A 23,400-nucleotide genomic window follows, 5' to 3' on the forward strand; every position below is an offset into this window, starting at 1 on the left:
CCAGAGAGTATTTGCCCAGCAGGAGTTTGATCATGCCTATCCTTTGTTTCGATAGAGGATATAGAGAGCCAGTGTGGTGCAGTGGTTAAGAGTGATAGACTCGTAATCTGGGGAACCGGGTTCGCGTCTCCGCTCCTCCACATGCAGCTGCTGGGTGACCTTGGGCTAGTCACACTTCTCTGAAGTCTCTCAGCCCCACTCACCTCACAGGGTGTTTGTTGTGGGGGAGTAAGGGAAAGGAGACTGTTAGCCGCTTTGAGACTCCTTCAGGTAGTGATAAAGCGGGATATCAAATCCAAACTACTACTACTACTACTACTCTTCTTCTTCTTCTTCTTCTTCTTCTTCTTCTTCTTCTTCTTCTTCTTTTGTGTGGAGAAACTAGCCAGTTGGCCAAAGGTAAAAACATCATTCCTTGCTCTGCCCACATTTACCTCTGGCCCTGCTATCCCTTGCAAGAATGCCCAGAAGGCAATGTGGTCCTGGGGATCCTGCTGGGATAGCTCAGTCGGTAGAGCATGAGACTCTTAATCTCAAGGTCGTGGGTTCAAGCCCCACACTGGGCAAAAGATTTCTGCATTGCAGGGGATTGGACGAGGTGATCTTTATGGTCCCTCCCAACTCTAAAATTCCTTGATTCTATGAAACTGCTGTGCCATGACCCCTCTACCACTGAGCTCTGAGCCCTTCCCCGTGCCACTGTCTCCCCCGACTGAAAAAGGCTCTGCACCCCTGCTTTAGAGGAAGAGGCAATGCAAATGGAAACAGCCATAGCGTCAGGAACACGGTGGGAAACAGCAGAACTGTGATTGACTGACTGTATCTTGAAAAAAGCGAGCAAAGAAACCATGCCTGCGCAAGAGTAAATGCCATGGCTGGAAGCACCCAGCTTGCCGGTTTTTCTACAGCTTTCCTCTTCCCTTGCTCTACTGAAGCAGATATAAAGAAACCAAGAAATGCAATTTAGGATATTTTTGCTGTGCTGATCTGTATTCACTTAGAGTTCCGTTGGGCTTTCTTTCCCCTCTTTCTCGCTGTCGTCTGGCAAACTGGCAGCGTGAAAGGGAGATGACATATGGCACGGGAAGTAACATTCTATATGTGTTTTGCATTGCACCGAACAATTGGCTTCTCCTTGTGGTGAGTGAGTGGCGCTGGAGCTTTCGATCAAGTGCCAGAAAAGCCTGCTGGCAGGGAAGCAGCCCTTCACTTCTTCGTTATCTCGAGCCGCTGAGATGTGCAAAAGCAACAAAGGGTCTTGTGGCACCTTAAAGACTAATGCACTGATCGTGGCTTAAGCTTTTATGGACTACAGTCCACTTCATCAGTAGCATTAAGCGTTATCTGGAGTCAGAGGTACAGGCCTATTTATAGGGATGGAAGAATCTATCATTTCCATTCTCTCACTTTCTCATTTTTACCAGTCTTCAGTTCTCCACATTTTGCAGCAATTTGCATTTAAGAAAAAAAGAAATCCTCATGAAAATTCATCAGCATTTTAGTGTGAATTTCCCCCAATAAACACATTTTTAATGCATTTGACTAATGCACCCATTTTTGCAAGCAATTTACCCATATATAATGCATTTTTGTTTGCTATTTTTACCAAATGTGTTTATTTTATGCACACTATTCCCTCTTCGGTGTGCTTTTGTACATGTTCCTAGGCTGGAGTGCTGCCTCCTATAATGTGTGTGAATTTCTAAGTAAGGGGGGCTGTGTTTCATTTCACATAATGTTTAGGAAAGTGTGAATCTGATAGATTCAGCTTTAAATGCTTACTGAAAATAATTTCTCATCCACCCTTACTGTATGCATGATATGTACCAACCTCCAAGACTAATGTTTCAGCAGAAAGAGGTATAGGTAGCTGTGATAGCTCTGAATGACTAATCCAGGGTGTTTAATGGGCACTTGACAGGACTTCGTTGTCCTGTTCATCCCACATCTCCAATATGTATTTGTTGAAAATTGTGGACCCGTAGAATTTTTTATTCATAGGATTTCTTGTAAACGATGCCGAGAAAGAGAGATAACAAACAAGGGCAAGAAGGAAGGCCCGGCAGCCCGTAGCAGAGATTTAAAATGTTTTATCTAAATTAAACTGAACATTCTCCTAGACATCACCATAAATTTGCAAGCGTTTCTTAAAACAGTGCTTGCTGTGCATTCATTTTAGTTTGCTTGGTTTTGTTCACTCTGGAACATCAAAGTATAAATCAAGTACACTCTTTCTTCTGTCTCAGATGAAGCACAACAAGATGGAGAGCATTAGAGAGTCCCTAATAAATAAAGTGTAAAAGCTAGACCAGCTGATGGCCTTTAATAATTCTTTCAAATCCACATAGAGTCAACACTACAGACACACTTTCCAAGAAACAGCTTAAAATAATCTATGGTGGTTCTTGGCAGAAGAAGGCATACTTAAGGTCTCAAGAGCATGACCCCAAAACCAGAATGCCTGGAAAAATAGTTATAATTGAACAGCAAAGAGGTCTATAATTTGGTCATTGGAGGTGAGGATAGCCATTCTCCCCATTTTCATATATTTTATTCTATGCCACATCGAAAATTGTCATGTTTAGAAGAAAGGGATTTTGAATGGGGTAAGAGAAACCTGTAGTAGATTCTTCTCTTTGAAACCACTTAGATACTGCTTATTTGTGATGGTACTTGCCTTTAATGAGATGGGGATGGGATACCTTGAAGACTGACTATCTCATATGTAAATCTGTACATCGCACAGCAGCATCAGAGGCCCTGCTCTGTGTGCTTTGATGTTCCCTGGGTGGGTAACAGTAAAAATAAAAGTAGTGGTTTGGGCCATGGCAGCCCTACTGTGAAATGTTCTCCCTAGGGAGGCCTCCCCAGCCCCATCACTTGTTGTTGTTTAATCGTGTCCGGCTCTTTGTGACCCCATGGACCAGAGCACTCCAGGCACTCCTGTCTTCCACTGCCTCCCGCAGTTTAGTCAAATTCATGCTGGTAGCTTTGAGAACACTATCCAACCATCTTGTCCTCTGTCGTCCCCTTCTACTTGTGCCCTCAATCTTTTCCAACATCAGGGTCTTTTCCAGGGAGGCTTCTCTTCTCATGAGGTGGCCAAAGTATTGGAGCCTCAGCTTCAGGATCTGTCCTTCCAGTGAGCACTCAGGGCTGATTTCCTTCAGAATGGATAGGTTTGATCTTCTTGCAGTCCATGGGACTCTCAAGAGTCCTCCAGCACCATAATTCTACTTTCTCCTTAACTCTGTGATAAAGACCTTTGGAACCCAGCAGGTGGTCTGTTGACTCTGAGTTAATGTTCCTGGGTTTCTATTAATTTTTAGAAACATAAGTCACAACTGTCATGCTGCCATGGATTTCCTTTTCGGGAAGGAAGTGGGATATATATATCAACAAACAATTAAATGGGTTTTTGCTTCATGCTTTCTCCTAAACGGTCAAAGAACTTGTCACCAAAAATAGCCTTCTGTTGGTGAATGAAGCACATCCAGACTCATAATCTTTAGGAATGGAGAACTTCAGTCCTGGGGCTGAGTGCAGCCCTCCAGGCCTCTCAGACTGGCCCTCTGATTTCTCCTCAGACCACACTCCTCACTGTTTCATTCCCACCATGGGTGTTTTTGCCTAGCTGGAATGTGCCCTTGAATTTTGATTACCTCTTTCCATAGGAATGTTGCCTGAGCTTGCGGCAAGAAACTCTGGCAAGAGAAGTAGTTACATTTCTGGCATCTGGCACCCTAATCACCCAGGTGCAGATCATGAAACTAATGAATCTTAAGCTTCAGAACCCTAATTCTGAAGGGGCCCCAAAAGCAACTTTTGTCCACATTGGTTTAAAGAAAATGGATCTAGTAGACCCAATCTGAGTTGCATGACTACATTTGATTATTTTGTTGTTGTATCTATTTCAACCATCCCAAAGTTTGAGAGTCAGTAGCACAGATGTTTAGGACGTGGGTGGCACTGTGGGTTAAACCACAGAGCCTAGGACTTGCCGATCAGAAGGCCCGCGGTTCGAATCCCCACGACGGGGTGAGCTCCCGTTGCTCAGTCCCTGCTCCTGCCAACCTAGCAGTTCAAAAGCACGTCAAAGTGCAAGTAGGTACCGCTCTGGCGGGAAGGTAAACGGCGTTTCCGTGTGCTGCTCTGGTTTGCCAGAAGTGGCTTAGTCATGCTGACTACATGACCCGGAAGCTGTATGCTGGCTCCCTCAGCCAGTAAAGCGAGATGAGCGCCACAACCCCAGAGTCGGTCACGACTGGACCTAATGGTCAGGGGTCCCTTTACCTTTTTACCCCAGATGTTATAAAAGTTGGTGATCTGTCATGGAACTACCCCATTGAAGAAGGGAGCCGTGGTTACCCAGACCTTGTTGCTGGTTGCCAAGGGGGACCCATGACAGTTCAACCTTCCAGGCTCCAAAAATGTAGGTGCACCTCTGCAATCACTTCCTGGATAGTATGAGTCTCAGCCCTTACATAGCAGGCTACTTCTGAGGTTCTTACAGCTTCCCTCAAAGCATATAAAGATTCTGAGTAAAAGCTTATAGAAGCCCTTGGGCATCTTTTATATCTCCATATAAAGCCCTTGAGGGATAATCTTTTTAAATACAAGCCTTCTTCAGGAAAAAAAAAAGTGTTGATTTGGTTATGTACTAAACAGAAGAGATCCCAATGTTACCCATGGCACTGTTTTCCAAGGCAGATGGTTATTAATGATGTGCTTAATGCTTTTATGTCTGCAGCTATTACATAAAGCAATTCTTATACCTCATGGTGTGTTAATATAATTTTCTTTATTAAAGGGACACATCAGCAGATCATATGGCTAACTCATCCATAGAGAAGTTAATGCGGCTTTAATCAAATGAAAGCCTTGCTGGGCTGGAGCAGTAGGGAGTGTGGGCCTTTCATAATTGCAGAGGAACCATTGTTAAAACAGTGCTCCAGTGGAAAAGGTGAAATTTTATTTCTTCCACTGAAGGCTCCAAGGCCATGCTTTCCATGCAGCACATTCATAGGAACATGCCATATACCATTAGTTGGCCCGGTTCACAAAATGGCTGCTATTGGGGGGGGGATATGACATAACACAAAATGGCAGCCATGGGGATGTGGCACAGCTCAAAATGACTGCCATATCTAAAAGAGCAGACAAGCTTTTGGTACCTCTCCTTTGTTAAGAACGGAAGTGAAGGTGGGTGTCAGTCAAATGTGGGTGTGTTTAAGGGGGCAACTTCAACATAGGAGTGCCTCAGATAATTAAGAGGAAACTGAGCAGAGGGAGCAAATCATCTCTCACACACTGGGCTATTTTGAGAGGATATTTACATTTCCAGGTAGCATAAAATGCACCATATGCACATTGGAAAATGGGAATGCCTCGTTGATGGCCCTTGGTCCACTCTGGGTGGCAGCAGGTCCCTAGAGCATTAGGCAGAAGTCCTCCCCCCCTACCATTTGTGCAAGTAAATGATGCAAAGATCCACCCACTGTCACATTTGAGTATACCTCCCATTCATTATTTGTATATCACGTTGGGCTTGTTAAGCATTTCCTTCAGCAGATAGCAGGGTGGGGTGTAAGGAAACTTGCCCTGTGTCACGCTGGCATGAAAGAGAAAAGGGAAAGCTGATCGAGGTTAAATCGAAGTATTCAAACATGGGGGGGTGTTGTGGGGGAATTCTGGTGCTGTAGTATTCGTGAAATAATAAAATCGCAGCACCTGGATGTGCATTTGTGATCTTTGTTTTTTTTTTAATGCATATTTATTAAGGTTTTTTAAATACAAATGCGTAAATATTAAACAACATTACTTATATCATAACATAATTTTGTCGCTTCTTTGGACTCCCTCACATCTCCCGCTCCCACTTACATCATTACAAAAAAGAAATTTTTCAAGCAAATTACCCACTTGTTTACAATCTTATCTCCACTCATTTAAATAAAATCTAGCAATTCTCCAAAAAAATTATATTTTCCTTAATCTCACTTATCGTCAAAATCAGATCTAATTCAGTGGTGGGCAGTTATTTATGATCTAGCATCCTTCTTAACATTCAACCAAATGCATTTGTGATCTTTGAACAGTTAGATGAGATATGCATGCTTTTTCCCGTTCGCCTTCCTTCCTGCCTGAAAACATTTGATAGTTTCCTATTACAGTGGTACCTCGGGTTACATACGCTTCAGGTTACAGACTCCGCTAACCCAGAAATAGTACCTCAGGTTAAGAACTTTGCCTCAGGATGAGAACAGAAATCGTTCTCCGGTGGCAGGAGGCCCCATTAGCTAAAGTGGTGCTTCAGGTTAAGAACAGTTTCGGGTTAAGAACGGACCTCTGGAATGAATTAAGTACTTAACCCGAGGTACCACTGTATAGAAGGAACTTGAGTATCATGGAGATATGATGGCTGTCTTCAAATTACTACCACAACTACTACTACCATATTAAATTTGCATACCACTGTTCATCTGCAGATCCCGGGGCAGTTAACAACATAAAAGTACACACAATATGCAATAAAAAGAAGAATAAACACCTGAACCAACAAAGGGTATATAGGATGCTAATCATCCCAAGGCCTGGTTGAAGAAAAGGGATTCCAATTAAACATCAGGAAGAACTTTCTGGCTGTAAGAACTGTTTGACAGTGGAACAGACTGTCATGAGAGATGGTGGTCCATCCTTCACGGGATGATTTTAAGCAGAGGTTGGATGACCACCTGCCATTGATGCTTTGGCTGAGATTCCTTCATTACAGTTCTATGATATTATTATTATTATTATTTTCTTAAATTTGTATACCTTCCTGTACTTGTAGATCTCAGGGTGGTTCACAACACAAAATCAGAATATAAATAACACAAAACATGATATGAAACAATATAGAGAGGGTGTGTATGTCTGTGTGGGAAAAGATCCATTAAGGCATGGTTCTTTCAACAGTCTGCTGCCTCTTATCCTGCACTGACCTCGGAAGTTCCGATAAACAGGTTTTTTTTTTTTTAATAGAGAAACTCTTCTTTCAGATGATGCTTTCATGTAGCAGATGAAATGGTTTCATTCCCTGCCCCCGCCCCACTTCCCAGGTCTAGGGTTGAAAGGAATTCAGTTTGGGATCAAGTAATTTCTCCCATGTTACAGCACCGCGCTATAAAAAAAATATCCCAACATAATTACAGTAGCACTCAAGGCACCCCCCCCCCGTGTTTGTGTTTAATACCATTATCTAAGAGTGATGTATTTACAGAAAACTGCCTTACAACCATGTACTTAATGCATTACCTTTTGAATACAGTGTAAACAGAGTGTAATTATATCGGCTGCTCTCTGCTAAAATAGATGTCTTCAGGCAGCTGAGGTGCAGGGGGAAGTTCAAATTGAAAAGAAAAATAATAATCTTTTGTAAGGGTGCTTCTAGACAGATGGAGTTGTTCAGATGTTGAATTAGCATCTCTGACACCAAGCTGCACTTTGCTCAAAGACTGTAGTGAACCTCACCGGTAGTCCAACGAGCAGCAATCACCACAGATGGCACTTCAACAGTGGCAGCAAGCAAGCAATGAAAGTGCCAATACTATATACCTCCCCTCCATGGTAGTAGGCAATTCCTCTTTAGGGTTACCAGACCTTATGGTATTTAGATCTTGAAATATGGAGCAGGGGCAGATGGGTAATAAGCACAGAGGTTGGATGTAATGGTGAGATAGATGAGGGGAAAACAAGCTGAACTTGAATCCCGGCAAGACAGAGGCACTGTGGGTGAGTAGCTCCTGTGTCTGACGAATTGGTCAATTGCCTATCCCAGAGAGGGTTCCATTCTCCCTGAAGGACCAGGTTCACAGTTTGCGGGTGCTTTTGGATCTAGCCCTGTCACTACAGGCTCAGGTAGCCTGTCGTCAGGCTTCAGGAAATCGACTTCCTCCCCCCCTTCAACAGTAGATAAGCAGAACAAAGAAAAAGGAGACTTCTTACCAGTTAGAAACTTTAATGATCACAGCGAGAGAACAAAGAATCCATTTCCTAGGAATGAAGGTGCTCCCAATTATTCCTCCCTAGTCACGCATGCATACCATGTCTTGTAACCTGATCTCGTAACCGCTGTGCTTTCTGTGCTGCCACCTTATCTGCTGTTCTTGACCCTGGGCTGAGCGGATGAACACTTTCCAGAGAAAATTAACTCTCTCTCCCAGTGCTTCTCCTCCTAGCTGTTCCCCATCCAGTACTTCCCAGCTTCTGTCTTCTGAACTATGTCCCTCTGCAAACCACTGTTCCAATTCTATATTGTCCTCCTGCTCCGGGGAAGATTCAAGATCCTGATCCGGAGCAGGGAGAGGCTCCCACCATTCTTCCTCAGCACAGTCCCTGACCCCTGTATGGCTAGAAGTGGCTTTTACCAACTGTGACTGGTTTGCTAGCTACGGCCAGAAGTGGACCAGGAAAACTTGGCCACGGTAGTTAATGCATTGGTTACTTCAAGACCAGATTACTGCAATGCACTCTGTGTAGGGCTTCCCTTGCACTTGATCGAGTTGCTGCAGTTAGTGCAGAGTGCTGCAGCACGATTGCTGACAGGACTGAGGTGTTGTTAGAAAAGAACACCAGTGCTCATCTGCACCAGCTGCCATTTTGCTGTTGGACCAAGTTCAGTGTGTTACTATTGGTATGTAAAGCCCTTAACAACTTGGGTCCAGTTTACCTGTAAGATCGCCTTACCCCATATAGATAGATAAAAAACTTTATTCACATTAGCCAATGGCCATAGCAACAATAAAACATTACAGTATACACAGAAAGGGAAATTTAATATAAGAGCACAATTTAATGTCCTGAATCAGCAGTCAGTTAGAAGCCCTTATTCTGATTGCCCCTGCTATGAACCTAGCAACCTTTGCTGTTATCTGCTCATTTTGATCTGATAGAAGAAAGGACATTGTGGCAGTGGTTGAGTGCCCTGGGGTGGTTAGTACAAGTGGGGTGATGATCTTGTTTCTCAGGTCTTCATAGAGAGTGCAAGACAGGAGGACGTGTGCCACAGTTTCGGTGCTACCGTCTCCGTAAGGGCAAAGACGTTTCTCAGGCGGGATCTTTTGGAATCAACCCTCAAGTACCTTACCCCATATATGTTGGTTGTTGTTGTTGTTTAGTCGTTTAGTCGTGTCCGACTCTTTGTCACCCCATGGACCAGAGCACGCCAGACACTCCTGTCTTCCACTGCCTCCCGCAGTTTGGTCAAACTCATGCTGGTAGTTACAGATAGGTAGCCGTGTTGGTCTGCCATAGTCAAAACAAAAAAAAATTCCTTCCAGTAGCACCTTAAAGACCAACTAAGTTAGTTCTTGGTATGAGCTTTCGTGTGCATGCACACTTCTTCAGATACCTGAAGTATCTGCACACTTCTTCAGATACCTTCAGTATCTGAAGAAGTGTGCATGCACACGAAAGCTCATACCAAGAACTAACTTAGTTGGTCTTTAAGGTGCTACTGGAAGGAATTTTTTTTGTCATGCTGGTAGCTTCAAGAACACTGTCCAACCATCTCGTCCTCTGTCGTCTCCTTCTCCTTGTGCCCTCCATCTTTCCGAACATCAGAGTCTTTTCCACCGTGTCTTCTCTTCTCATGATGTGGCCAAAGTATTGGAGCCTCAGCTTCACAATCTTCCTTCCAGTGAGCACTCAGGGCTGATTTTCTTCAGAATGGATAGGTTTCTTCTTCTTGCAGTCCATGGGACTCTCAAGAGTCTCCTCCAGCACCATAATTCAAAAGCATCAATTCTTCGGTGATCAGCCTTCTTTATGGTCCACCTCTCACTTCCATACATCACTACTGGGAAAACCATGGCTTTAACTATACGGACCTTTGTTGGCCAGGTGATGTCTCTATGTTTAGGGCTTTGTGAATTCACACCAGTACCTAGAACCTGGCCCAACAGCAAATTGGCAACCACTGCAGCTCAACTCAGCAGAAGGGCAACATGATACCAGTGGCCTGCTCCTCTGAGCAGTCTGTCCAATGCATTTTGTGCTATTTGAAGCTTCTGGAGCAGATACAAGGGCAGCTCCACACACAGTGTGTTAAGGTAATCAAGTCTGGAGGACAGACATGCCTCTCGATGTGACAGGCTGTGGAGTGGAGCGATTTTGTTCAGGCAAAATCTGACTTTTGACTTCAAGCATTTGATAGGAATTTCAGGAAACAGAATTTTCAGCTGGGAAAATCTACAGCAGCTTTGAATTTAGGGTGGGAGTTGGGAAGGCAGCTGTGTGGATAACATGGCACCATGCCGCACTTCCATGCTTTGCTGTTGGGTTTGCCAGAAAGTGTGCTGCTTTCACTTTTTTCCTGAAAAGCTCTGCTCATCATAAAAGCTTCAGATAGCCAAATAGATGTCAGACACACAACATCATCTGGTAGCCAAAAAAAGCCTTCAAAATACATGTCGCAATAGTGTTGAAGGTATCTCAGAAAGCAAATGTCTGTTCCTGGCATATATCTGGATTCTTCAAGTCTTCTAGCTATGATGCTTTTGTATTTCTGCTGAAGCTGTTCTGCCTAGCATTTTGTGAATGAGCCAACTGGATAGAGCAGCAATCCCCAAAGCTGCTACCATCAAAGAATGATTTCCACATCTACCTGGCTGTCATAGGTCTGCCAAGCTCTGTAAAGGACTGTGAGGCTTATGAGAGCTCACATTCAGTGTTACTCTGTGATTGTGCATTACAGGGGAAGTCCAATATTGGCGGGCAAGATGTTTATTGGGCATGCTTGTTCACAATTACTGATCTCAACAAGGAACACTTGATAAGCTTCCAAAAATCACAGGATCCCCTCCCAGAACCATTCAAAAGACGCCAGGATAGAGTCTTGCACTCACTGGGAAATCTTGCAGTAGACCTGTGTCAAATGTTCACCTATTACACTTTTGAACCAACTCACCCCATCATAAATAAAACCACCCCTATCTTGTGAGAAGACTGAGGATTTTAATGACGGGTATCTTTGTGAAAGATTGGGTTAGGGCATCCGTCTCCATTCCAAAGTGATCCCAGCCAATCAGGAATCAAGTACTGTATGCAACTGTGCCACTAGGCACACTGAGCTGCATGGCAAAACTAGTGGTGTTAAACAAGGCCAAACCGAGAACCCAAGCAATGCCCCCTGCATGAGTCACAAAGCCCAATCACCCATTTGCCCTCTTTCTGTAGGAGCACACACAGAGAGACAAATAGCTTAATTGCCAAAGTATCTCCTAAGCAGTTTGCATGTATAAAACCATTTCCCAAACCACAACAACACACAAGTAAAACACCCAAATTCCATCAAAACGTTAACATAAAATTTCACAAATGAGACTGTGCAATAAAACAAGCACAGTAAAACAGCACAACCAGCAATTAAAACAGTTAAAGCAGGCTTGGATAGTTCATTTGGTTAGAGCATGGTGCTGATATTCCCAAGGTTGCAGGTTCGATCCCCATAAGGGACAGCTGCATATACCTGCATTTCAGGGGGTTGGACTAGACAATCCTCAGGGTCCCTTCTAATGCTGCAATTCTATGATTCTATAGGTTCAAGGATAAAAGGGTTAAAAACTCCCCTCCTTGCTTGCTGTGGTCCTAATAGGCTCCCTGCTGCCTTTCCCCTCCCTTTCTTGGTAACCCATAGCAACCTGAGCAAGCCAGGTGAGTAACCCTGTCTGCAGGGTGAGTAACCCTGTCTGCAGCCACTGCTGGTTGCATCAAGTATAATGGCATTCAGAAGGGGGAGATAAGTTTCACACCAAGGTTCCAAGGCCTTCTCTTGGATATATTCAAAGCATAGTTGTGGGAAAGCAGTGTATGATGAAAGCAACTGTGGTGATGACCTGAGAAATAATCACACCTGAAACGCAGGACAGTGCAGACTGACCCTCTGCCCTCTTCAAGAGACAGGGCTGTCAAGGCATCCGCTCCCTCCTTACCTGCTCTTTCCTTGCTGCAAGCAAAACAAAACAAACAAGCAAACCCCCAAATTATTTTGGGTCAGCAGCTTGACTGCTCTGTGAATGGGCTGGGGCAGCAGTGGGCCCAAGTGATTTCTGCTGTCCAGAACCAGCAGTCATGGTTGATCCCACCCCACCTCACTGTATTAGGGTGTAAAATTGGGTTGCCTACTCCATGTGCCACACTGTTCTATCCAGCTTTGCTTTCTCCCAGCAGAACTCCTGCATTTTTAACAGATGCATGGCAGACAGCAATTCAATGTGTGTAATGTTATCTGGCAAAGAGATGAAGGGATAGGGAAATGTACAGAGATGGGAAAACCTGAATTTGTCTTGGTCGCAAAGACAGAAGAGCAGGGTTGGAGGTGAGGGGGAGCTGTTGTCACTTAGCTGTCTTAACCAGGGATTGATTTGGTAGGAGCATGTATATTCCGTGCAAAGGGGTCCCAGGTTTTATTCCTTGTCTCTTCAGAAAGGGCTTGGAAAGACTCCTGCCTTGATCCCAGAAGAGCTCCTGCCTGTCAAATTCTGAGCTAGATCGACCAATGGTCTGATTTGATTGGAGCAGGCTTCATAGGCTTACTTGCATTTTGCAGGAAGTGTCTTGAAGCAAATGTGCAAGATGGTTTGCATGTCCGTTTCACCACCGTTTACATACTGTAACATGCAAAAGGAGCAGTTGGTCATCTCCTTCATGGCGAGATCAGAAACTGCTGCTTGTGCATTTCATTCCAGGGAAAGTGTGCAAATTCCCTGCCTGAGTTAGAGCAAAAGTTCAAAATGACAATAATGTTCATGCACAACTCAGGAGTTCACTTGTCGCTTTCTGCAGCGTATAAAGTTTCTCCCATGCCTCATCATATTTCCTTAATCCTCCTTTGCGCTCTCTCTTGAAATATATATTTTTTTATTAAGGATTTTCTTGAATTATAAAAGAACATGCAATGTCTCTCTCTCTTTTTAAATCATCGAGTCTCTTGGTTACATTCAATGTAAGACAATATTGCATCTAGTATAGGGTTGAAGGGGAAAAGAGGTGGGAGCAAGACTTGGTTCTTTATAGCTTATTCTTCTGCTGGCTATTGATGTGGGGGTGGGGGAGGAGAAGAACAAAGGATATTTGGGGGTGGGGCAAAGCATAGTGAAATAATACTGTCACAGCCAGCAATTAGCTTAATTAACTCTGGTTATGGGTTGGAGTGCTCCTGCAAATGAGAAGGAAAGGGGGTAACTCGGGAGAGCAAAATGCTGTGGATTTGCCACCTGCATAGAGTTAGAATTGTCACAGCTCAGTCCTAAAACTGACCCTTCTCATTTTTATTGTTTTGACATTGATTGTTGTCCTCAATACAGGGAGATGAGGTTTTTCACTGCCATCCAGTAGTGTTTAGTAGCCTTCTATTCAGTGGCGTAGTGTGGTGGGGTGCAGGGGGGGCCGGCCGCATCGGGTGCAACATCGGGGGGGCGCTCGCCACCTCCGGAGTCGCCAAAGAGCCTCGGGCGCAGGCTGTAGCAGAGCCCCATGTCTCGTGGAACCGACGAGCTGTGCGCGCGTCCGGGCTGAAGGCGTCCGGCAGGCAGCGGCTCTCAGCGCTCACCGCGCCAGGGCGCGCCAGGGCGCGCCAGGCAGCCCCTCCTCACAGCCCCGCCGCCGCCGCTGCTGCAGCTGTTGGGCCATGTTGCATTTTCCTCGCCTCTCTGCCCTCCTCCTCCTCCGGGCAAGCGGCGTCGTTTGGGCGGCAGCGCCAGCGGCAACTCGCCTCAGATCACCTGACACGGACCCGCCGCCGCCGCCTTGGCTACCTTACTGTAAATACCCCAGCCCAGGCAGCAGCAAGAAGAAGCTGGCAGCGGCGGCAGGTTAGGGGTTAGGGGCGCAAATTACTTGCCCTGCCCCGGGTTAGGGGGCACAAATTACTTGCCTTGCCCCGGGTTAGGGGGCGCAAATTACTTGCCTTGCCCCGGGTGCTGACAACCCACGCTACGCCGCTGCTTCTATTCTCATGAGTGCAATGTAACATTTATCATTGCTATCTTCTTCTTCATCATCATCTGTGGCTCCACTGGTGAAATGTTTTGCACCAGTGGACCATTGTTACATAAACAGGCTGATGTTAACTTTGCTGCATATTAAATTATGCAACCTGTTGCAGAACGTGTTTCTGCTAGCATGAATTTAGCTGTATTCCTCTGCTGTTCAACATTAAAAGTCGCCTGTCCACTAGTGCAAGAGCCACAGTTCTACAGCCTAACTTAAGTTGTTGTTTGGATAAAATGGGATAGCTGCATATACATTCTCCTTGCTGGCATCCATCTATCTCAAGAGACAATGGAGTGTGAAGTCAAACTGCTGTGTTAGCAGTACCAAAGTGATCTCCTCAGGGTGCAAACATGGGCAGTGTGTTTCGAGGTCCTGGGCTGCCCAGATCACAAGATCCCCCTCCTGGACTCACTGATGGGATCCAAAATAAAAATAAAAATCAGAGCAATACGTTTGGCACCAACCATCTTTGGGACTCCATTCCAGATTTGTGTAGAGTTTACTCCTTAGCTTTTTCTTCTCCTGGAGATATTCCACAAGGCAGCGGAGGTTTAGGCTAAGAGTTTTCCTTCTCCTAGATGGGCTACTGTCCCAATTTGATGAGCCTCATCTGCCCCTCCCTTCCATTTGCAGCATGCATAGAAACCTCTTGGCCATTGGACCCATTATTGGTCTCACCTGCTCAATCCACCATAGCCTGTCTTCACATGGAGGGAAAGTTCCTAACTCACCAAGGTTTTGAGACCCATTGGCTACCCTCATCTGGTTTACAGTATATTCATTGCCCTATGATATTTTGAGGAAAAGTACAGTTAACATGTGCTTAATAACAAAGGCTTGTTAAGACAGACAAAGCTCTGTGAGGCTAACTCTCAGGTGAGTATCCCTGGGGCTGCAGGCTAAGCAAGCATGCACAGGATTGCAGGCTTACTCCTAAGTAAGCTTGTTCAGTTCATTTGGCCATTGCTTTCTGAGTAAATTCCAATGACGTCTTTGCTTCCAAAACCCAGACACCAAAAAACTTTCCGAATGCTTATCTTTCCTGTTGGAGTTAGTTAAATTTAAAGGCTATGGCAGTTTTGTTGTAAATATTAATTTCCTTTTTATATGAGGTATGGGAATGGATAGTCATGAACATAAGGGAGAAGCGCTGATTAAAAACAGTGCCTGCTAGGTTATTCTGTTTGCAAAGCAGCTGATAGATAAGGCTCAGTGCAATTTAACTTCTTTCTGTCTGACCGTGCACAGCTTTTGGACAAGACTTTCATTCCTTTTAAAAGAATACAAATGTCTGCTTTGTTGCATCATTAAATGGAAAAATAATTGTGTGCTCCAAAATAATTAAAATCCACCCATATGGCTACAGAGATGTCTTGCCCATGTGATTAGGCATTTTTAAATGTGTTCCTGCAGGCGCCACCATCAAATTCATGAAAGGTTAAAATGTGGCACATCCTCCTTTTTTTAGCTTTAAAGCTAGATTAAAAGGGATGACTTATGTTTTTAGTAATGGTAGACCAAGCAGCACACAGAAATTAAATGAGTTCAGAGTTCATTAGGAATTTCCCACTCATGTACAGTGGTTCTCTTGTTTCCGCAATAGTGCCTTGATGAGATGCAAAATGCTCTTTCTCCCCGAAACTGCCATGTGGGTCCATTTTCCCATTAGCACTAATGAGAATCATCAGCTTGTCCTGGTGGGAGGTTGGACCTGGCAGAGTCTCTTGATTAAGAAGAGAAATCTCCTCTGAATCAGCGTTGTGGAGGCTGAAAAGTCTTTGTTTTGCGTATGAATTAGCCCACTTTCTCAGGTTCATGATGTAACTGGCAATGTGCAATATCGATTACGTGACCTCCTAAAAGATCACTTTTTTGAAAAGTGGTTTGGAGAAAAAATTGGTTTGCAGGGTCAGGGAGTGGGATCTGTGTCTGTTTTTAGAGGAGGGTCATGTTGGTGACAGAGCACAGCAAAGCAGAGGGGGCACAAAGTGAATTCTTGAAATGGCAGGTCCAAGTACAGCCAACCCATAAAGGCGTAGCAGCAAGAGCATGAGGAGGCAATGGCTATGCTGTCTAGGTTGGCTCTCAAGACTGATGCCCTGCACGGCACAGCTTTATTTTGTGCTATTCAGACTTTTTTTGTGTGAACCACTTGCAGTGTTCAAAACTCCCATTGTTCTAGGCGCATTGTGCGACAGGGAATTTCATTAGCGTGAACAGTTTCTGAGCTCTGGGTGCAGTACTTTGCCTAAGATTTCAGATTGTAACTGCAGATTGGAAGGAAAGGAGGACCTTTTTCTGCCTCCCCACTTCCAGCTGCTCTCTGAAGACTGGAGAAGAGACCCTCTGAAGAATATTAGGGGGGTGGGCAGGGGAAGGACTAGACCAGGTGAAAAATGAATATAATATTTTAGCTGCAGTTCATTCATTTTCAGCTTTGTATTCTTATAAAAAAGTGCACCTGGACATTCCATTGTTGCACCCATAACCCAGGTTTAAGGTGCCATTTAGCTCCTAGTTTTCATATCTCGGTTTCTAACACCGCTTGAACCCAGATGCATTTGTGTGTGGGGGGGGATATGGTAGGTAAATAAATTGACTATGACATTTTTGCATGCAGGACATTCCAGGTTCAGACCCTGGTTCAGTCTCTTGGGTGCTAGGAATGATCTCTGCCTGAGACCGCAGAGAGCTTCCACTATCTATAGTAGACCACAGTGTGCTAAACCAATAAGGATATGGCTCAGTCTAAGTCAGATTTATATGTTCATAGCAGCTGTTATTTTTGTAAAGAAGGAGGAGGAGGAGGAGGAGGAGGAGTTGTTTAGCTGAATATCTCAGGCCAAAGGTGGCACCTTCATAAGAAGCCTATCAGTATTCTGTATCTGCAATCCCACCTTCTGCCCATCTCAACTGGTAGCGCTGAGAGCACCAGACAGTTGCTTTTGACAAGACATGGTAGATGTGCATAGAGTGAGATACATGGTTTGAGACTTCCAGCACCTTGTAGGTGTTTTCCCTCCCGTTGTACAAGAAGGTTGTTTTGCTTTTATTTCTAAGTAAAAAGTCTCATGCTCGCTCATGGGTTGGTTATATTTCTCACAGAGACCTTCAACTCAGCCGTCCAATTTCCATATAACTTGCTAGATGCAAAGGCAGCATCCTTTTCCACAGTGCAGATTTCGGGTTGATGTGCTAGCATGCAGTCACTCAGAAGAGAGAGAGAGAGAAGAAGTCGAAAGGAGCAGAGCTTTTAAAATACAAATGTTTCAACTTTTCTGTGAGACGATGCATGCCTCTTGCCTACCCATGCTCTAGGTACCAACATGAACCTTTCATCTCCTCTCTTGTTTCCTTCTACTGTTATTTTATGCATGAGATTCCCCCCCCCCTTCCTTTTCAACTGTGTGCTTGGCTGCCTTTTTTAACTTAAAAGTTTCGCAGTTGTACTGACTTCGGCGGGGGGAGGGTGTGTGTGTCTCTGTGTGTGTTTTGCATGCAGATTACAGAATGTCATGGAGCTGTGCTTGTTCGAGGAGAAAAAAAGAAATATAAAGCTGAGTTTCAGCTGCTTTTGTTTTGTGCTTCAAAGTGTGAAAATACATGGCATATGGAAATGGTGTTCTGGAAATGCCTTTGACTTTCTGGAAATGTTCTGGAAATGCCTTTGACTTTCCTTCTGGAACATTTTACTGACTATGCTGTGTGCTTGAGGAGAAGGGTAGCCATCCCCCCCCCCCTTGCAAAGTAAGATTAATCTCCTAACACTTGTTAATAGTATTGCTGTCCTGAGCATGGAATGATACCAAGTCTTAATTCCTTTATTCCTATAAATCGATTGTATGATAATATCGTGACCTGCTGAGACTGTAATCAACTCTGTGGAAGGAACCCTTCCAGTATCCGGGTTTGAATCCCATTTTGAAACCTCGTTATTTTTAACAAATATGTCAGCAGGTATCGAAAGGTTTGACAACATTCTTCTATCCAAGGTTGTAATTAAATTACAAATTAATGGATGTACTAAACAAAATCTAGGACATGATTATCCTTGGAATGTATTAGCCACCATGGCTGGAATTATGGAAATCAATTTGCATTTCACATAATATTTCTTTTGAAGGGAACTCACTGTAAAGGCCTGTTTTGTTTTTGTTTTTTTTTAAAAATTATAATCAGGTATCTCCTACATCGAAACCAAGAACAAGATTTTTTATATGGTTTAAATTTTTAGAAAAATGAACTAAAAGATTAAATAGATTAAATTGCTTCCTCAGTGTTATTAAATATGGTGGGTATGTTTTGGGTTTCTTTCCAAAAAGAAATAGTGGATGTTGGTTCATTAATTTTTAATACAATTTATGGTGTGCATATTTGGTTTTTTACATTAGATGTTTGTATGGAATATATATATATATAGGGAATATTTTGCTGAAAAATCCTTTTTTTGAGAGTACTCCTGTCCCCACGAGTGGTTTTTCTTGAAACGTCCTTGGAAGTTTAATATTGACTACTTTTTTCCCTCAGTCTTGTATATTCTTGAATTGTCTTTTTCCTCCATTTTCTCCGTTCTCAATCCTAGGTCCCCTAACAAAGAAACAGACAGATGATTTAGGTGATAATGAAGGTGCAGAGGATGAAGGTATTTTTTCCCCCTGCCAAACTGATTTGCATGACAAGGACCCCCCCCCTTGAAAAATCTTTTTTCTCCCCTCTTTTTCTTTTTTTTTACTTCTTGTCTTCTTTTGAAGATTTGTTTTTTTTTAATTCCCATTTTTGATGTGTTTTGTCTTCTTGCTTGTTGTTACATATTTTAATTTTTCTTAAAAGAAAGAATGTTGTTAAGTTCTTAAGATAACAGTGTTTTAAAAACCAACCAACCCGGAGGCCATTTTACTTTTGTTTCCCCGGAACAGACTCCTGATATGTTGCATCCCACTTTTGACTGAATTTTGTCCATGATAACTAACACGCTTTGGAAAAAGTCTCTCTCTCACACACCTTCTTGCATGTTTTCTAACCTCTGTTTCTGTATATTTCACCAAATACAAAAGACTCTGTGTTTTTGTTTCTTTTCTGTCACCCACTTAATGCCATTTTAATAAATATGGAAATGTTGTGTTTGTTGGGGAAGGAATGATAAACGCTGTGATAAAAGTGTTTCCCAAGCAACTGGATTGTTGTGACTGCAACTCTTTGACTTCTGCTTCAGGTCCCAAAAATGGTATCACAAACTCTGCGTAATCTTAGTAGGCATGACAACAAGAGAGAAAACTCTGAATACCCAGTTCCCAGTCTATTCTGAATTGACAGCCTTAACACGGAATTCTAGAGACACAGCAGAGGTAGAAATGGCCAGTGATGACATCAATCTCCATTAAATTGTCCAATCCTCTTTTAAGGCGATCCAGGTTGGGTAACCATCACTACGGCTACTGGAAGCGAATTTCTGAGTTGAACTTCCTGTTGTGCGAAGAACTCTGTTCTTTTGACTGTCCTGAGTCTTCCACTTGATGCAAAACCCTACTGAGAATGATTTCTTATTCAAATTCTTCTAATTTAATTTCAGAGTATCCCAAGCAGGCCTGCTGTCCATCTCTTCTCCAGGGCCCAAGGTCGTGGACTTGAGGCTACTGGGTCATGCCCATTGTTCGTGTTTCTGTTTATGTGTGGGGGAAATGTTGATGTCCAATGAAAACATGATTTACAGACTTGGGACACAGGTTTACTACAAGTCCATGGGTTTCTCTCATTGTCCAGAAATCCCTAAACATCTCATTTCCCATAAAATAGCAACAGTGCCTTGTTAGTACAGTTATTTATTTAAACTTAGCTTGCCCCAGAACAGGGCTTCTCAGCCTTGGGGGTCATTTCATATAACTCCTGTTTACTTGAATGTGTTTATGGTTGAATAGCAATCCTTTCATTTATTTCTTCCTTAAAACAAGAATTAAGAGAACTGTAAATTGAGGTCAGTGGTAGAGGTTACTTTGCCATAGTTCATTTTCCCATGCTTAGGAGTGTGTTTCCTTTTGGACTGTTCTTGTCCTAATCACCTTGCCTTCCACGCAGACATGTATCTAACATTATTTTTCATTTTGCATACATCTTTAAGATACAAATGTGCAGTTTCTGAGAAGGGACAATCCTGTTGGTACACTGCCTAAGGTTTAATGTGGAAGGAGGTTATTTGATTCAAGCAAAGTTGAATCTGTGCAAGGAGCCCCAAATCAAGGCACACACAGTGCTTCCTGGTACCCCTGTGATTCAGATGTCAAAGACTGCAGATAAGCGTCTGCTAAAGAACAACTACTAATGTATTGAATATTTCCATAGTAGGAAAACACCAGGGTGGAGTAAAGGGGAGAAGGGAAAACAAATAACAGAGATGCAGAGGACTGTACCATGTCCATTTCCACATATTTGGATCAGTCCCAAGAAGAACATAGGCAAGCAAGGATAAAATAGACAAAAACGTGGCATACTCAGAAATGGTCACCACTGCCAATGCTACTTTATTCCCATTCACTGGTTGGTTTCCCCCACCCCGATGCATGACTAACCATTCTGACATTGCAAAGAATTGCATCTTTATCCATTCCGCTCCCCCACTTTGTACACACCTCTTTAAAATGTCACTGGGGATTATAAACTATTGTGCCTCATAATCCCTATAACTGCCCACCCATTCCAAATAATATCTAGCCTCACATTCCTTCACTTTGCAAGCTGCCCTCAAACAAACACATTGTACATTGTTGGATTGCATCCAAAAAAGGCCCAAGGAGCATGAAAACACAGTTTGTACAGTGCTTTATAGATGGGCTGCCGGGCGGCTTTCTTCCTTTCCTTTGCACAAAAGGTTGCTGAAGCGGAATAAGGATTTGGGTTTTTTTTTGGGGGGGGGTGGATTTTCTTGTGCAGTGCTGTAGTGTGCAGCCTTGCACAAATATTATCTCACCATGGTTCACGAAGCCAGCACCATGTACTGAGTCTGTCATGTACTTCAAAGCTATTCTGTTTTTGTTGTCCTTCACAAATGCAATACAGTGGTACCTCTAGTTACGAACTTAATTCATTCCGGAGGTCCGATCTTAACCTGAAACTGTTCTTAACTAGAGGCGTGCTTTCGCCAATGGGGCCTCTTGCTGCTGCTGTGCCGTCGGCACAATTTCCGTTCTCATCCCGGGGCAAAGTTCTCAACTTGAGGTAATTCCTCCAGGTTAGCAGAGTTTGTAACCTGAACTGTTTGTAACCTGAGGCGTTTGCAGCTTGAGGTACCACTGTAGGTCTATCAAATTTCTGGCCACTATACATCAATATTGGTTATATGTGGCCTGCTCTAGTATGAGGTGTAAAACAGGCACATTTGCATGTGGAAAAGACATCGCTTTTGGATTGCTTCATCAAATTGTCCACTGCTTTTCATTCATGAACATCTACCCTCTACTCCCCAACACACATATTCTGATACATGTTGTTTGGGTGTCTTTGCAACCCTTTTAACATTCTAAGTATAGATGGCAGTTCTTACATAAATATAGTGGCCCCCTGCCATAACGAGAAATTAATAAAAGCATACCATGCAATGCAACACTTAGAGGTTTATAAGCACAGTTTTTATTCAATTAGCAACTGGAAAAGCCTGTGTTACTCACAGATAATTTTGAGAAATAGTTTCAAACCCCAGCTATTTACACAGCAGACCTTTTGGAGCTTTCCTAATTTGCCACATAATTGCTAGGGCAGGCTCTAATAGCTAAAAATCTGTTGAGTTAATCAGTACCTTTCATTCGTTGAAAGAGCTGAACATTCAAGCCTATCAGCTCAAATCCAGCTTCGGCAGGCAGTGACAGAATGGTAAGAATCAGAGCACAGTTCAGAAGCTTCTATGAAATGAGTTATGTTGCATCTTCTCAGCTTGTCATAGAAAACCACCCTTCCCATTAAAACTAGGTATCCTAGTGAAGTTTTCAAGGGCTCCGTCTGGAATCTAAGTTCAAAGGATTGTGAACCTTGCATCAAAGCTCCAAAATAATTCCAGGACTTGGATTTCAGTCTGAGCTAGAGAAGGAGGCATGACTTCCGTGCCTGAGAAAGACTTTGGAGCAGCAAGAGAAACAGAGATTTCGTGGCCAAGAAAAAGCTTCTGTAAGCCAGGGATTGTGGGTCTTTGGCAGCCAAAGGCGGAGCACACTGACAGCTCTGACACCATGTGTGGCTTCCAGTTGCCAAAATGCATCTCTCTCAAAATGTAATGGATGACTTGGCAGTTCTTCAGGAACAAAAAATATATGAGGATGTTCTGAAAGCCTTTTCACCAAGATGTATCAGTTTACCTGAAGAATCCTTCATGAGAGCTCAGTGTGTTTCTCTCCACCCAGTTTTTGTCCCTGCAGCCAGTTAAAGCTCTCCCCATTTAGTTAACACTGAACAGGGGAGAAATTAAAGAGTCTTCAGGAGCAAAAGCTGCATATGGGGAAGGCCCCCCACAACAGAGGACCATTTGAGCAAGATGGTGATCTGAGGTGGGTAAACTTCCCTGCTCCCTCTGTTGGGTTTTTCTTTCTTTCTTTGCCCCTGGAGCCTCTTAAATTAAATTAGAAACCTGTTGTGAGGAGAGAGAGCGACAGAGAAGCCGAAGAATGGCACACAATTAAAAAAAACTAGTAGTACACTATAAAACAACTACCCATGTGCTATCTGAAACCAAAGGGGCGCATTGGTTGCTGGATGTGAATTTGTTCCCCATCTCTCCTACCCCACTGCACTGAAAGGAATGGAAAATGTAAACTGCACTTGCTTGAACACACAAGGCCTTAAACTGTGGATAGGGCACACACACCATCTTAGCAGGGTTTCCAATTGCCGTGAGAAGATCTAAAACATAAGTGCTTAACCTGGGGTCCATGGATGGGCTTCTGGGGTCTATGAATCAGACACAAATTTCCCCCTCCATGCAATAAAATTGTGCGCAAAAATGTTGTGTTCATGTGCATATTTCTGGGGAGGAGATCTAATAATAATAATAATAATAATAATAATAATAATAGTAGTAGTAGTAGTAGTAGTTACAGATAGGTAGCCATGTTGGTCTGCCATAGTCAAAACACTACTGGAAGGAATAATAATAATAATAATAATAATAATAATAATAATAATATATTATTTATACCCTGCCGATCTGGCTGGATTTCCCCAGCCACTCCATAGCTTTCATCAGATTCTGAGAGGGGTCCATGAGTTTATTTTATTGGTGTGTGTGTGTGTGTGTGTGTGTGTGTGTGTGTGTAAAAGCCTGAGTGCCCAGGGACATTGGAGGTGGAACTTGTGCATGTGCACCCCTGCCTACAATTTGAGACAGGG

General features: G+C 43.4%; 1 protein-coding gene across 8 annotated transcripts in view; it reads left to right on the forward strand.

Moving 5' to 3' along the window:
- NLGN1 (neuroligin 1) overlaps nt 1-23,400 on the forward strand; it is a 657,428-nt gene that overhangs the window by 319,855 nt on the left and 314,173 nt on the right. For 6 of the 8 annotated variants that reach the window (XM_079977756.1, XM_079977755.1, XM_079977758.1 and 3 more), the window contains one exon: nt 18,617-18,676. The exons of the other annotated variants lie outside the window; for them this stretch is intronic. In XM_079977756.1, coding sequence (XP_079833882.1) covers nt 18,617-18,676 — 60 coding nt within the window. The remainder of the gene's footprint in view (nt 1-18,616; nt 18,677-23,400) is intronic. 8 annotated transcript variants of the gene reach the window in all.

The sequence above is a fragment of the Podarcis cretensis genome (assembly GCF_951804945.1).
Source record: "Podarcis cretensis genome assembly, chromosome: 5".
Lineage (NCBI taxonomy): Eukaryota > Metazoa > Chordata > Lepidosauria > Squamata > Lacertidae > Podarcis > Podarcis cretensis.